The following is a 16,961-nucleotide window of genomic DNA, read 5'->3' on the forward strand; positions in this document are numbered from 1 at the left end:
ATATATACTGATGAAGGGTTAGCGCTCGCCTGGCGAATTTATACCATAGGCGGCCCAAGCGTACTGTGTATGATTTTGGGGTTTAAAGTTCATTAACAGTAATACCTAACATATTAATATCGATTATTTTAAGCGTAAGCGTGGGCCGTTAACAGCTTTAATCCGGTCGAATTACACGTACTACTCCCCAGACGGTGTTGTTTGACAATAGGGCAAAGGTGACAACCCTCCTATTGATCCCCTGGAGAGTCTTTATTTGGTCAGATGCGCTCCGATATTTGAATCTCGTAGTAAGGGCAAAAGGATTGCGAGTACCTACAAAGAAAGCGATTTAGCCAGAATGGGTGGTAAAACGGAGCGGCTCTCGGATCAATGCAGCGGAATTTGGAAACTTGTGCCGCTGGAACGGGTAGGTATCAGCAATGCGCTTCGCGGATGAACATTTGAGGAGATCGGTCGACTTTTGTTGAATTTATCAACCTTTGAGTGGCGACGGTTGTATTTCGGGACCGATTGAAGTTTCCAGCCTTGAGTTTTTCAATATACAGTTGATCGGTAGCACCACACGCGTTACAAAGAAAGTCGCCAAAACAGCGTTAAAAAGGATCGTAAACGATTAAGCAACAACGGATGAAAGGCAAGGAGACTTCATACGAAATATTCCTCGCTTTTATTATCCTTTTTAATGTTTTCTTAATTTTTTAAATAATTTTTGCTTTTATACAGTGACTGGTAACACCGCACGCGTTACAGAGGAAGTCGCCAAAACAGTGTTAAAACGACCGTTGGAAACAAAGCAGCTACGGAAAAATGGTAAGGAGACTTCACACGTTTTATTCATCGCTTTTATTATCCTTTTTTATTTTTGATTATTTTTTTTATGATTTCCCCTTTAACGGCCCACACTTACGCTCAAAATTTGATCGTAGGTATTGCCGTTAATAAACTTTAGACCTCAAAATCACACAGTACGCTTGGGTCGCCCGTGGTTTTATTAACTAAATTAATGGTAAAAAACACAGGCAGCCCAAGCGCAGGCGGTGAGCGAACTCTTATTGCGTTGCGTCGTTGTGGTCGATTAAAATTTGATTCACTTGCATCTTGACGCGTTCGAATGAACTTCTTTGGTGGCAGCGAGATAGCGTGAATATACGTGGATTGTAATGGGGATTCACTGTCTGTTGCGGTTCCTTCGAAGGTTACAAAGTTTGACGGGCCTGCGCGACACTCCTCCGTGACGAATTCGTTCTTAGGAGGCAACTGACGTTATTGAAAGATTCAAAACTTCAATCTGCCAAAGAATCTCGACACAAATGGCAACAGTTACACCGATGGCGGGATGATTAATTTCAAAGTCAGAAATTATATTCCTAGGCGCTATTTCTTTAACAGGGAATTGACCCTTGACATGCAAACGCATGTTAAAGAGACACAGACCTTGTAATACACGAACTTTTCCCGCCAAGCGTAAATACAGGATTTGTAAATTGTTACCTTGAACATATATTTTTACCCATACACCCAACATTACATGAGAACGGAAACGAAATGCAGAGCGCACGTGCCTGGTGTGAATGAAAAAGTTGCGTCCCTCTCTAACTACAATCAGAATACTCGGTGTCATTTTGTCGGACTTTTATTTACTGAAACTTTCAAGTAACAGTCATATCAATTATAAAGATACTCTCTTCAAAAGTCTTTCTCGTAGTCAAGAATCAAACATTAAACAAAGCTCTCTTACTAAAAAATTCATCTATCTACCGAAAATATTCATACGCCTTTTTTTTATGCAATTACATCTTACGCTCCGAATTCGCTGTACAAAAATAAACGCCCCTCGGAACTTGACATCTATAACTTTTGACTCTCCATAACGTTACGATTTTTTTTCATTCATCTTTTGTCTTTATTCCTCCCAATTTTAATTTAAATTTCAATTCTTACCACTTTAAAGAGGACATCCTCATTGACCGGTCATTATATATCGCCTGGGTGGGGTGGGGGGGGGGGGATTTTGGTTATTTCACAATAACGTTCTAAGGCCTTGTACGATTCTTAATATCTCCCCCTGTCATTGGCCGTCACCTTTCTACAGTCCCGCCTTTATACTTTGTCGGCAATGACTGATTTCTACTTCTCCCTCTTCCCCCACAGATATATAAAGAATGCTATTATAGTAAAATCTTGTTCAACCTCTTTTGAAAATTGTGTCCCCAATATTTAGTATCTTTAGCTATCTCCTAAACTCCTTTGACCCGCACTGTTTAATCTTCTGATAAGCGATCGAGAATTGCATGAATTATTGTACCATATCTCCTTGTTCATACTTGTGCTGTGATTGGTCAATTTAGCGGGCCGTATTTCACTGTACTGCTCACTTAATTCAAAAGTTTGTGTGAGGTGAAATCTTAGCCTTCTATTGCCGAACCTCGTTTTTCCCTCTGATTTATGGCACGCGCGCTTTGATCACGCTTGCATCGGGTCATAGATCCGAACGGAAAAAAACTTGGTCCGCAACTTACAGTATCTCGAACTCGGTTAGTAAGACGCACAAAATAAAATCTGTGTTTTATAGAGCCTTGCAAAGAGACACGAATTTTAGTGTTTTAAAGTGACTGACAAGATATTTCAAAGGCGAATCGCATGCGTACGGTGTAATTGAGTCTAGATTATCAATTTCAATAAAAACTATATAATTTATGTTATATACATAAGCATTTTGCTTGAAGAAACATACGGTTCTCTTTTCGTAGGCATTTGTCATTCCCAGGACCTCACTCCAATGAGTAGAAAGAGCCCAAGAACGAAATTCCTATGGTTTCATTTCAACATCAAATCATCGCCTAGACAAAACATTTGCATTCTGCTGAAAGTATTTTTAGTGGAATCTTAGGTGACCGAATGGTCCGGTGCCCAAGTCTATCACGGACAGCTATGCTGCATTCATGACACGCAGAAAGTATCCAAAGCACGAGATTACTATTTGGGTCGATAAATGAATTGATGTGCCGCCTTACGGAAAAGAAACGTAAGTTTGATCAAGAAAATTATCCGAACTTTAACAATTTTAACTAAACTCTATATTTATCCTACAACATTATTCCTCTAGGATTTTTTTACTGCCGGCCGTGACCTTCATCCGGAAATCTGCAGATCTAAGACTCGCGCAAAAGATGAGCGGGTGTCTTGCTAAATTTAAACTATCATTATTTCATCTCTGCGCTAGGCGCCATTTTTACCTCTTATTATCGCCACATGCCTCTCCTTACCCTTTTAGATTGAAGTGTTTGGTATTTCTCGATAGAACACGTAATCAACGTGTTTGGGTGAAACGCGACAGTCTCCCTCATTACCAGACTTCTCCGCGTCGACGAGTCGAGGAAAGACAACATGGCAACCGAGATCGTCAAGTCGCGCTCTTCCGACTCGAGAAACTTTTATATGAAACAACTGCGATTGATGTGATGATGAACCTGCCGAATTAACCCTTTAACTCCCATGCGTGATCAAGACGGAATTCTCCTTCGAATATAAATACATTATCATGCAGACAAATGATGAGAATAAAGAAAATTTTCAATTATGAGCTGATCCGAAAACAAATTCTTTAAACGAAAATCACAAGAATTGTATGGCAGACAGTAAGTAGACTTACGAATGAGATCTTGGGAATGAAAGGGTTAATGAACAGCAGAAAATGCAACAGCAGTTGCAACTGGTGCTCTTTTTTTCTTCTTAAAACTTTGACGCATGCGACAAGCTTGCAACAGGCATGGCACACGTCTTGAGACCATTTACAAGTGCACGACTACCCTTGCTCAGTGAACACATAATACGTTATTTTCAACGATTTCGGTTACGATTTTTTTTTTTTTTTGCAACAAGTTCTAAAATCCTACGACATTTTTTTGACGTATGCCACAGTCGTTGGCGAGTTGCAGGTTCGATTTATACTAAACAATTCGTGTCGCAGACCTGTCTTAAGCTTGTCACTCTTGACAAAGTTGGTCAGTGTAAATCGGCGTCGAGACATTTTACCCCTCTGTTTAGTGTGCGAGGACACTCTCGTGTTTCGGTTTCGCTTAGCGATCCCTTTTCGCCCACAGCCGCCAACTACACCACCCGCAAGTGCTTATGGGAACAGTAACTGAAACCTTTGGCTACCTTAATTACAGCACAAACGAAACAAACAAATTAATAACCTTCCTTTCAGATCCAAGAAACTTCGTTCTGTTAAAATATCCAACTGAAGTTCTCCTTCTTCTCCATCTTGTTAGTTAAGATCGAGAGCACCACCTTCCGACCTCCTGTGAAAAACGCCTTTTCTCCTCGCACGCCATCTCAGTTCTTTTTGCTTCATTTAATTATCCCACGGCTTAAGAACTTGGACACAGTCATCCCTCTTCATTTTCTTCAATACGTTGATAAGGAAATCCACAGTGGAACCATCTTTTTGTCCCCACTGGTAAAGTATACTCTGTGTTGCCTCACTTGGATTCAGTTCAAAGTTTTTTATCTCAATCGTGGTAAAGTCGAGGTACCCCGCTAGTGTCACCCAGTTTTTACTCGACTTGGGGTTCAACAAATTTCCAAGTTCGATAGACACATTTACCGGAAGGTCCCGAACTAACGTTTTACCTGTGGTAGGGCAATCAAAAATGTTATCTTCATGGCGTTCTTAGTTTAGCATTACGTACTTTTTTGCCAGTAGAAACGGGAGGCCAGGGGAGAGGTCGTAGGTCTGCATAGAGTTCAGCCTTCAGGGGGAGGGGAAGGGAATGCTGAATAGTAACAGGTTTTGGATATAAAATAATTATGAATTAGGGAAAAATAATTTATCCAAAAATATCAGGTTTAAATGTCATACCACATGCAGTATCAATTGTTGGGAAAGTGTCACGCGACCAAGCGCGCTTCCTCTGACTCGTCAAGTATTATGTTACATACAGACCGAACTCTTTTCCATTTAAGGCATACTTACTTTTACCGTTGCTTACGCTGACCCCCTGTAAAGAGCCACTGCTACCCTGAGAGTCAGAATCTCGGTGGTGACTATTTGGTCTGGAGGAGTTAGTCGTCCGCCTTCCTCGAAGTCCGTGCGAGGATCGCGCGTGAGCTGGTGTCTCTGATGAAATCGGCGGCACGAAGTCATATTTGGTTTCCTCCATTTCTAAAACAACAACAACAGCGAATTTGTCAAGCATTGTGTCTCCTCTAGTCCCTTCGCGGATAAAAACCATAGAAAAAGAAGAGAGCCATTTTATTTAACATGTAGCGTTAGTTAGTTTAGTATTGAAGACTGTTGGCTGTCAAACTTTTTCTTTTCTGTTCTATCTTGGATAACGCGAATTATTTAACAAAGTTCGCGCAGGGCACGCAAATAAGCGGGCCAGCGGCTTTTATCGGTAAACTTCAAGCCAGAATTAACGAACTTTTCATCCTTTAGCATTCTTCAATAAAACTACTCGTTGTTATCAGTTTTCGCTGCATTTTCTTGCGACTCGAATTCATACAGAGTTATCTTTCGTAGTGGCGAAAACTACAAGGGATTGCATCGTTTTTGCATGGTTTCGCAAAGCGATTGGTCATCCTCACGGCCAATAACAAAAATTAAACCAAAGTTTCGACGACATCGGGACATTCTATCGCTTTTGATAGCGTTCGATCTCCTCTTCAGGCGTAAGATGTGGAGGTGTCGATGAAAATAACCAGATAATCAGACAACAAGTACAAGCGAAAGAAGACAAACTATTTTCTTACCTGGAGGGTCATCTGCCTGGTTTCTTTCTGGCCGATTCTGTTTCCTCCAGTAACGGTAAAATACCACAGCAAAAAGAACGAGGAGCAATAAAGCGACAATGATGCCAATGATGATATACGTTTTGTAGTTGGGTGTTACCTTCTCAACAGGGGTTAATGAACTTCCAGCATTGGTTGGCATGAAAGGTGCTCGAGAGACTGTAGTGATTGAAATAAAGCGTAAATATGTATCTGCGTTATTGACCATACGTGAGGTCAAGATAGCTGGATATTGGTTACATACTGGATATCATGACCGCCGTGAACAAGCTAGGTCAGTAAAGGAGTGATGATATGGCATAAAATTAAACGCAGTATTTGAGCAGCTGCATTCAACCCCTTCCTTATCCAGTAACAGTCAATTAATAACAGGTTAGGGTTAATGTTGTGTTAGGGGTGGGGTGGGTGCGTAGGCATTAGATAGAGACAATTTAAATTTCTCATAGTAATTTTCGTGACGCGTATATAAACATACCCGGAGGGACAGCTTGGGAAACAGTAGAAATTCGCGATTCGTTCGCTCTCTGGCAGACTGTGTCTCTTGCTATTGTGCATTTTTCCTCAATCACTGTACCTGGGCCACACTGTGAGCAATTCAAACATTCCTGCTCAAGACTAACGCGATCAGAAAATGTTCCCTGGATGGTTACATAAAAGGAAAACAAATTAGAAAGACATTATTCATCGCAAGGGGGGTGGGGGGGGGGACTCAAAATCTCTGAGCGGGCAATGACGTAGGAGGGTAACAATACACTGGTACCTGTGGATGTTGACCTCCGCCTCGGGCAACAAACTGAACTGTTTTCATAACGACTAACTGTTGAGTCTTGTTACACGTACCTCTCGACAGGGCTGACATTCCGTGTTACTTATGTTTGTGCAGGGTGACACAACCCCGTGACCGATGTCACACTTAAGACACTCCATGCAAATCAAAACTGCCTGATCATGGTACATTCCGGAGGGGCATCCACATTCCCTATCGTGAGTTGGCTTGCACTGCCGCATGGCCGTCTGGGAAGGCGGGCATTTTAGACACTGCTTGCACTTGGTGTTGTTATTTACTTTATCCATGAATGTCTCACTCTGAGAATTGACGGACAAGAAATAAATAACCTTGTCTATTTTTCTTTCCATGAAGATAAGATTTGGTTTCCTTGTTTGTACAAAAAAGTGATTTTAAACGTAAAATCGCGCTAGTGGCTTCTTAAAAACTACTTTTCTCGCTCTAATGAGGAATGCAGTTTCATCAAAATCGTCCAAGGGACAATGACCTCGTCAATTTGCTGCGATGAAATTAACAAATGTTAAACACCACAGTGTACACTATTCAGTTATTAATACACGCAGGAGGTTTGCTAGGCACGAAAGAAGCGTAAGAGTCGCACGAGGCGATAGGCGAGCGAGCACAACTCTAGCAACTTAAATGCTTAGTAAACCTCACAAGAACATTCATAAATCGATAGTGAACGCTGTGGCGATTACCATATGTTTTATAACACAAAAAAAAAACAATCTTTGCGTACGCCAGCAGCATACACCCATGGGAAAATAGTAGACATTGAATTGACCAATCACAGCGCGCGTCTTATATAATTTATGTATTTACATCATATTAGTATAATTTCAGAACTGAGCAAAGAGTTTCCAGCAATGTGATTGGTCGAGCAGTTCCTTATATGACGCTATATAAAGCGCTTCACGCGGTTTATATAAAATGTTATAATAAAATGTTAATAACTGTTACTAAAATGTTATGATTTTCAGAAATTTCTCTGTTGTTCAGCTCAGAAGTTATACTAAAACAATTATTCGCCTTAGGCTCGGTGAATGTTGTCGAATAATCCCTTCGACTTCGTCTCGGGGATTATTGGACGAATGATTGTTAAATATTGGGTAAACGAATTCCGTCGGCAAAGAGTTGATAACCCTAAAAATAGTTTTTTACTCCACCATAACTGTTTGATTTGTTTTTTTCTTGATACGTAGTTTTTGGCGCGAGTACACGTGAAACAGAGACTCTCGGACAAAATAAAATTGTTTCCCTCAGGATCAGACAATAAATGTCTATCATACCATAGAAAACCGGAAGTCATTTGTTCCTTTACCCTCAAGGCGGAAGTCATCGTTCATGTGCCAACACAGAGAAGCTAGGTGAACATTTATGTGCTAACAATACTTAGCTGAAGCTATTATGACCCACAAGACGCCAACAATTGTGGTAGGATTTTATACATTCATGTTGTTACAAAAATACCTGGAGAGATCTATAAAAGACTTCCCAGGACAGACGCTACGTACAACAATCCTAGTCCCTCTCCGCCCCCACCCTCCCTCCCCTTTTAACAAAATGACGCTGAGTAACATGGGTAAAGTTCAACAGTCAAGTTAAAATTGTTGGCGGGCATCTAGACTACTACGCCGGAAAGAACAACAGAAACAGTCTGAGAGTTCTTATTGTTTCCGATCTCAGCTAAAGGTAGATAACGCAAAGTAATATCGGTCAAAATTTACAATTCCGTAAAATTTTCCTCTGTAACAAACAAAAAAAATTAAGCACACTTACCGGGCATGGTTTACAAAAAGAATTTCCTTTGCTCACGTTGCAGTTCTTGACCATATAAGTTCCTACCGGACAGAACTTGCAGCAGAGTGGACCGCTCTTGTACATATTGTCAGGGCAGTCTAACGCATACACCAGGAGAACAGAGAAAGTGAAAATAATCTATAGAAAAGGAAACGAAAAATTACTACAAATTTTTACGATAAGAAAAACTTGAAGCGAGCGCACGAGAAGTAACACACCCCCACCCCACCCCCCTCCTCGCGGTCAAGCCAGCCTCCTACAGATTTGCTGAACAACGGCTAAGATACAGTGATGTATTTGGAAGCAGTGACGTCCCCATCATATTCTTTCTAAGTGGCTCCGAATAAAAAAGAGCACGTGATCACATTGTGGTGGACTATGATCACGTGGTAGTCGTTGCATGATCAGGTGGTAATGATCGTATGGTTAAAGTTAAACCCTGAAGTTAGACAAGTCTTTGGAAAACTAATTCGATTTCTTACACTACTGAACTTGACACTGGATGGCCTGGATTGCTTTCGCTGAATGATCCTAAGAACATGCAGGGCTTTTGTCACGTGTGGGTACGTGAGTGTCAAAAGCACCTCCCAAGTTGGGAAGGGGGGGGGGTTGGGTTAACAGACACTCAACCTTAGCTTGAGTTAAGTGTAAACGTGGCTATTGAATAATTGGATAAATGCTGGCCAAACAAAGTTAGGGTGTACACCTTCCCCGATAACAAGTCTTCGTGTAGCGAAAAAAATGTTTTCGTTATAAAGATGACTTGGCTCATCACTATAGCTCAGTGGTTGAGCATCAGATAGCGTGATTCAAAGGTATGAGATTCGATTTCTCGCGGAGAGACTCCGAATAGTTTCCTTTGTGTCAAGTTAGTGACGAGACGACGCCATTTCTCTTTGATTCAAGTCGTGTTCTTAACCCTGTAACTACCAAGATCTGACTGTTAATTCTCCTTTGTAGCTGCTACACATTTCCTTGTACATCACTTATGCTAATTTATTGTTAGATCAAGAAAACAACTTCTCATTGATAACTGTGAGTATTCTCATTACCCATTCGCTGGATAATGTATGGATATTGTATGGAGAAGTTACAAGTTAATCACTTCTGAGGATAAAGGGTCGGACGATTTTGATTTAACCTGGGGAAAAATTTGCCATGCTTTGTACTGCACCTCCATAAGAAATAAAAAAAAATTAACTTAAATTTTTTTTGCGATTTGTCTTTTGAAATGTACACCATTACAAGTTCCATCGAGACAAGTTCCATCCCGGATCGAGAGAAAAAGCGACGTCACTGACGCAAAATATATTTAACTAATTCAATACTTTAACTTGACTAATTTAGTACGAAGCAAGACATTATGTGGTCGCAGAGGTCAATTACTGTTCTGCGCACAAATTTTAAAATTCCTCCCCCCTTAGTTAATTCGAAAAAGCCTTTCATCTCTTCATGGAATGAAAATTGTTGTCCCCTTAAATCCGTCCGCTACTCTTGGTAATGTTTGATATATTACTTTTAAGAAATGCAGCTTACATTAGCCTCAAGATCAAGACAATCCACATCCAGCTTTATAAAAGAATCGAAGAGAGTTTTAGCCTTAGAGAGGATGAATAGCATTGAGATTAAAAGCTACTTCTTGTAATACCTCTAGAGGCTGTGACAGATTTCTAATTAAGTCGTTACTAATGCTATAGTGTTAAGTCCAATTTTTTGTGCCACAAGATATGGGAAGACTGCCATGTACATACCTCATATCGAACTTCATGGAGCTCAGTTTTCTACAGCTCAAGAGCGCAAAACATAAAGTGTTTCTAATTTGTGCCCTCGCGGGAGATTTTGATTTCTTCGTTGTTTCAGTTTTGTGGCACATGAAACAAGCTTTCTTCAGACATATTTTTAAAAAATCAACGATTGTTTAAGAATCTACAAGTCCGTCTTTCGCCTCACAAATAACGAGAACACGTGTAACGAGTAACGTGTAACGAGTAACGAGAGAGACTCTCAGTCGCAGGTTGAAATCGAAGAAACGTAGCAGAGAAAAAAATCATATACTGAAAATGAGAAAACTTTAACATTTATACTTACTGCAAGGAGGTGAAAACCAAGGTTAGTTTCTCTTAATCGGCGACTCATGTTTTCCATTGCGAATGCAAGATTAACTCCAACCAAGAAAAAGTTAATTATGCAATAGGCTGGGGCATGCAAATTCTTGTATAGCATTACTTAAGACAAGTTGGACACAAAAACTACACCCGCGTATTTAAGTTAAATCTTTCATGTTAAGGTAAAAAAACTCACAAAAAAAAACTGAATTTCATCGAGATAAACTCGCCAAGAAAGCCTGACTGGTTTTACCAAATAATACAGAAATAAAAAGCGTAAACGTAATCGGGAAATATACATTTGACGCGAAGAACAATAGTGGCGGAGAAGAGATCTGGCAAGCTGCCCTTTTTCTCCTTTGAATGGACATAGAGATCTGATATTATTAAACAAATCTATCTAAATATATCTCTACAACTGCGATCTAATACTAAATTTAGCGAAACGTAACCACCTAAAGGAAATGAATTATTGTGGTTGTTTGCGGTATACATGTTGTTATAAAGGCTTAAGGACCCTTAAATAGCACGGTTCAGTTCTCTGTGACGCGTGACGGCTGAAAAATTTAAACGAAAGCAAAGAAGCGCTTAAGTTTATTGCTACAATTAAGACATTTTTGTCTTCAAAAGTAGTTTATCTTACCAGTAGATTATCACAGTACAAAATTACTTGTTCAGAGACACGAGGAAGGCGGAAAGTTCTCTTCAAATGAAACCTCCCTGATTCTAGAAGGCTGCAAGTTAGAATTAGATTTAAAAATAGTGCTGCACTTCTTTGCATGATTTGGCACAAAATTTTCGCGAATTTTCCTCTAGCCCTTGACTTTTTATCTTCTTTTAATTTTTGTTTTAATTTCTTTCCAAAAACTTAACCACCAGCAATGATGAACTTAAACAGATTCGCGAAAAAAATTCTGAATGCTATATGTAGTTCATAAAACTTCGTTAGTTTCTTCTGATCATAAATTATTTGCCTCAACTTATTTCTAATGAAAACAAACACTTAAAAGTCTTAAAACAGGAACACAATGTTTACATGTGTACCTAAAAAAAGAAAACAATGATAAAACAATGGTGGATAATAAATGTTTCCGAATCGGTCTTAAGTAAACAAATCTGTGTGCGCGACTCAGAAGATTTGCTCGGGCTAGTTAAAAATTGCAACTTTCACAAAATATTGACTTCTAAATGACTTCAAAATTGTAGAAATTAGCTCAAGTACATGTACATCCCAGAAAATATAGGATAACGATTAAGAATGAACGTCTAAATATACGAGTCTTTCCTGCAAACGAATAATCAGACGTTTTCTCCATTGCTCCACCGTGATGTTTCAAATAACAACGAAAAATGTTTCGTAATACTCTGACACCACTGATCGAATATTCAAGTTTCAAACTATAAACTTGACATGTTCGTCCACTGAATCTTAAATTATAAAGTGAAATATTAAAAAATAAAGTATGTTTAGGTTTTAAATACAATACGAAGCTTACATAATGTTCCTGTCCTGGATTTAAATTTCTAAGTCCAAAGTTGTCCTCGTAAATGTGCCGTAATCTTCTAATGCCTACCTCGATTAGAATGTCAATGCTGAATTTCACTCACAACGAGGGATTTCAGCCATTGGCAGTTCCAAGCTGTTGTTTGCGATTTTTAAAGAGTCCGAAACTTTGATTAGAAAATCAGAATTCATCTAATTTTCAAACGAAATAGTGACACGGTAAAACGAATTAATTTTTCCCAACATCCTTTTTAGAAAACTAGGGCAGGCCGGATAAGCAGAAGTCGGTGAAACAGTTTTTAAATGGTTGGCTGCGAGTGTTTTGTGGTCTCTAGCAAACAAAATCCTTATGCAGGTACATCTTGGATTCGCTGTCATGCGACCAGTGTTCATGAAACGGTGTTTTACGAGAAAAAACATTCTGTCTCCAACGAAACAGTTTTCTTAGATTTTGACAATAAAGTAGTATTTCAGCAAAATAAAGCTTTAATGAAATTAAAAAAAATAAATAAATAAAACATCGTTTTGGCATCCACGGGGATAGCTGATGTAACAAATACTTCCCACTCATCAAGAGAAATTCATATCTCAATTTTCAGTTCTTAAACGAAATGATAGAACACGTTTATAAAAAAAAAAAAAAAAAAGAAAAAAAAAGAGAGAGAGAGAGAGAGAGAGAGAGAGAGAGAAAAAGAAAATGAGTTCGTGTTTATTAAACGGTCTAGTTTTCTTTTTTACCCATTAGAGCGCAGTCACTCGCAGCAATGAATGTAAATTCAGGAAAAATATTATAGAAACTGCTACTTCTACATAAACCAAATTGCAGCTTTTGGCATAAAAGGAACCGAATCAAATAAAATAAAATAAAAACACTCTTTAAGGCTTTGTCAGTCAAGTTCTTCTTCGCTCAAAGAACCGAGTCCTTATGCCAATTAAGACTGTGTACCGAGATGGTGTGAAAAAACAGGATAGCTAAGTACAAACAACTTGAAGCTGCTCTAGAATTTATACAGACATACATATGATAATTTAAAAGTTTAAAGTTCAAAAATACACTATAGGCCTGTTTGTCAATGCATTTATGATCTATGTAACTGTCAATGCAAGGTTAAGACAAAATATTAAACGCCAAAAATGAAATTAAGATATTTTCGCAACGGCAAAGTTTGCGTAAAACGAGGACAGAGTTTCATTCTCAAATAGGAATTGGGAGAAAAATTGTTGTCAGGATCCATTCGTGACTGTAAAGTTTAGATGAAATCAAAATATTTTTAAATTCAACCTGTTTCAACGTCTAGTTTCTGAGGAAATGAAATAACGATTACTTCTAAAGTTCATGAAAACTCTTATGCAATCGACACATTTCGAAACTGACTTAGTGAAATTTGACATCACTTACAAAATATTCGGAGAAAATTAATTTGCCATCCAAATAATTACTCAAAGTTAAACTGTTACGCTTGTTTTCCTTGCAAACAAATCCGGAAACAAGGAACGAAATTCTTTTATTTTCCAGGGCAATACTATTCAGGGCAACTGCTATTGATTACGAAATATTACCTGCAAAATTGAACTATTCGTGTATCACTTTAAGCACTGAAGTGCTTCGTGCAGGTAAAAACTTCACTCTCCAACGTTCTTTTTACATAACTTTAGAAAAATTGTTGACAAACCGCACAATTTTTTTCAATTTTGAAAGCCTGCCTGCAAGTTAACTGGGGGTTTGTTTTTAGGATTCTCTAAAATGACTAGAGCAAATCTGCATAATGCAAAGCTACTAATCCAACGATTGCTCATCAAACGAATGAAACGAAAGAAAATATGGCGTTGGAGATGTTGTTGTCATTGAAAATAGCGACAAATGCGTTCGAACAAGTCGAAAATTTTTGTATTACTATCCAACCGAGAAGCAACAGCGGGGCAAAATAATTGTTTTTTTTCAATGTCGAGTTACCTCTTTTGTTAAATCATTAGCAAATAGTTAAACGATTTCTGATGCAATCATAGAAAATTGTTTGCGAAGCGTTCGAACAGCTCTGACCTTCGATGGATTAAAATCAAAGCGATATTTCTTAAATAAAGACAGCACTTAACCAAACGCATTACACCAGATGACACTGGTATTATTTACTTGGGGCATCTATCTGATAAAAGGTATTTTAAGTTTCTAAAGGACTGATTTATCGTCTGTCCTCTCTCTAAGCGAAGCTGATAATCTGGATCTGAATTTATGAGTAATTCGCCGTTATTACAATTTCGAGGCCATTTTTGAAAATAAACGAATGAACACGTATGTGCGGATGGTTAAGAAAAACTTTCTTCCGATCTCTCGCAGAAAGTAGCACGCATATAATTCGGTACAGAATGTATCCCTAAAATTTGATGGAGAACCGTACAAAAAAAATTGATAAACCATCCTTTGCATTTGTAATAATCTATTTTAATTAATAACATTTCTTAACAAGGGTAGATCTATTTGATCTATTCGCGTAGCTTCAGTGTAAAGCGAAACTTTACACACCACATAGCACAGCACGTCACGAATACATTATAATTACCTCAAAAACACAAATTTTTTATTTACCACAGTAAAGACAATAAGAAAAGGTTTATCTGCGATGTTTTCAATTTACAAAGTGCTCTGTCGAGTCTCCGAGGGAATCGAATTAACAGCCTCTCTCAAAATTGCTGACTAATGAAATTTTTCTCCTGTAAAATAGATTCCATCGAAAAAACAGTTTCACCCAGGTGAATATTTTCATCAAACAGCAAAAGGGTATTTCTTTTGAGTCCAAAAAAGGAACGGAATTTATTTATTTTAATGTATATTTTTTCCGGCTGACCAATATCCGACACTGGTTGAAAGACAAGTTTACAACAACAATATTGAATCCCGTGCATGTGTTGTTAATTCCGTCAACGATACAGCTTGTATATTACTTGTTCGCGTGACCCTGAAATTAGTTCTCTAAAATCTCAGATTGCGTGGGTTTATAGGTTCGATTTTGTAAGACAATTTGGCAACAATAGGTGGTAAAAGTCACTTAAAATTCTCTTACATTCTTCCGTGAACAACGTGCATTTCCACTTACAAATCACATTGCACTTTTTAGCGCAAGAAGCTTTCGCATATTCGGTGGAAATTTTGCATTTCTTTGGTAAATTATAAGCAAACAACAAAGGTAATCTGCATTTTAATGGTAAGGTAAAACATTCAATATGTAACTTACCAAAAGATGTTTCTTCATTTCCGAGTCAAACAACCAAACCAAACTTTTCCACGCTCTCGAGTCTCGACCGCCGAGAGGAACACGTTCTCGTCGTGTGATGCTTGATTGGTCAAAGATTAATTAACCAATAACGAGATCCAGTATAGCAATACACATGCTTTATGAGATGTCAATAAATCCCACCTAAATTTGTCCAAATTAAACAGACACAAAGCGCTCCGTAACACAATGAAAGATGGAAAATACGGGCTACATGCAAGCCCGATAGCAACATTATGAGGCAAAAATCATGTTCACTACAACAAGATGAAGCCGTTATGGAAAGATGCTTTCCGAATAAAAGAACCCTGTTTTGACAGGACAGGTACGGGCACATCCGCAATTCTCGCTTCTGATTGGTGGAAACGTGTACTTGTGTGACGCGCGAGACGTAAAAACTCCCCAAGGGAGTTCAGCATGGCGGAAACTGTAATTTGCATTTCACTTTAACTGAAAAACAAAATTCCTTGGGAATTTTACATTCTTAAATGGCATTTAATCATTATTTTAGCGCTGAAGGGTTTTGGTTTCCAGCCTGCCAAAGATTAAGATGTGAGACGTGACTTATTTTTAACAGAAATCGGTGCTTTCAAAACTAATTAATCAACATATGAAAAGTTTTGTTTGGGTTATTGTCTGAACCATTTAGAGCGCACATGATATTTCACTGTTTATAAGCTTTACTAATAGAGTCTGTTGTTTTATCGGGTCGATGTTCAGCTTGAAACTTCCTTGAAGTAACGAGTTGCTTTTCCCACGGCTTTTCTCGTCATAGACTTCTGCTATTTATCAATCGTCGCCCACGATGAATAAAAAACAGATTTTGCGTGACAAACCGGAAAATTGAGTACGAATGGCGGATATTGTACATGTACTACATTGCGCTTCAGGGTCCTTTCGCTTAAACCATGATACAAAATTACTCTGAAATGTTAAGCTTTCCCTTTACCTCCACACTACCTCGCGAGCTGAATAAAATGTGGCATGTGTTGTACATGTTGTAGACGACAAGAGATGGTTCACTCCAAAGTTAACTGGATTAGAACAAGCTCTAGAGTAAGACATTGACAATTCTCTTTATCACCGGCCTCGACTCAAATTATAAATTAAGCAGCGATTATGTTGGCAACAGGATCAGTTTTTATATGCTAATTGAGATGAACGTGAATTTCCGCCCTCTTCTGTTGCTAATACAATTAAATTTTGTCTGGTGTCTTTTATCCTTAACTGTGAGTTTCATGTAACTGAGAACAAATCCGGTGTCGATTTAGGGTCAACACCGACGAAGAATTTTAAATGCATTACCACCAAAGTCTGAGAGTCAAACATAACCTCATGAAGCTCCTTTAAAATTAGGAAAATTTCACATTCTAACGCGTCATAATCCAAAGCCGTCATCTTCGACTTCCCTCCAAAACCTGATACTGCTATAAGCTTTCTTTCTTGATTTCCTTTGGAGGGTAGGGAGAGGCTATAGGCTAACTTCTTAGGGGGAGGGGTTGGGGTGGTAAATAAAAGACGTTCATTAACGGTGACCTGGGTGATCTACAACTCAGGCTAATTTCAGAGCGTAAGTTTGTCAGATCCGTGATGCAGGACTTGGCAGGAAAGCATCGTTTCTATAATGCAACCACTCATTGCAGAATGGCAAATTAAAACTAAATTAAAGCCACAGTGGAGTACAAACTCATCGAAGT

At 38.6% G+C, this 16,961-nt stretch overlaps 1 protein-coding gene across 1 annotated transcript; it reads right to left on the reverse strand.

Annotated features, from left to right (window-relative positions):
• Positions 1-1,620: 1,620 nt before the first annotated feature.
• LOC111341969 (tumor necrosis factor receptor superfamily member 16) lies at positions 1,621-15,554 on the reverse strand. Its single transcript, XM_022949015.2, has 7 exons — positions 15,226-15,554; positions 8,366-8,524; positions 6,640-6,885; positions 6,275-6,437; positions 5,761-5,958; positions 4,982-5,170; positions 1,621-4,638 (listed from the first exon to the last, which is right to left on the reverse strand). Exons 1-7 carry the CDS (start codon positions 15,241-15,243, stop codon positions 4,361-4,363), a joined length of 1,251 nt encoding a protein of 416 aa, XP_022804750.2. The 5' UTR covers positions 15,244-15,554; the 3' UTR covers positions 1,621-4,360.
• Positions 15,555-16,961: the final 1,407 nt, after the last annotated feature.

This window comes from Stylophora pistillata, chromosome 7, assembly GCF_964205215.1.
Source record: "Stylophora pistillata chromosome 7, jaStyPist1.2, whole genome shotgun sequence".
In the NCBI taxonomy this organism is placed as follows: domain Eukaryota; kingdom Metazoa; phylum Cnidaria; class Anthozoa; order Scleractinia; family Pocilloporidae; genus Stylophora; species Stylophora pistillata.

What these genes read in the sequence shown, in the direction of transcription:
- LOC111341969 (XM_022949015.2), bottom strand. An exon ending in CCAGGCAGATGACCCTCCAG is followed by an intron (nt 5,171 to 5,760) that starts GTAAGAAAATAG and finishes TTGTTGTTTTAG; the next exon opens with AAATGGAGGAAACCAAATAT. An exon ending in CAGCGTAAGCAACGGTAAAA is followed by an intron (nt 4,639 to 4,981) that starts GTAAGTATGCCT and finishes GCCCTACCACAG; the next exon opens with GTAAAACGTTAGTTCGGGAC.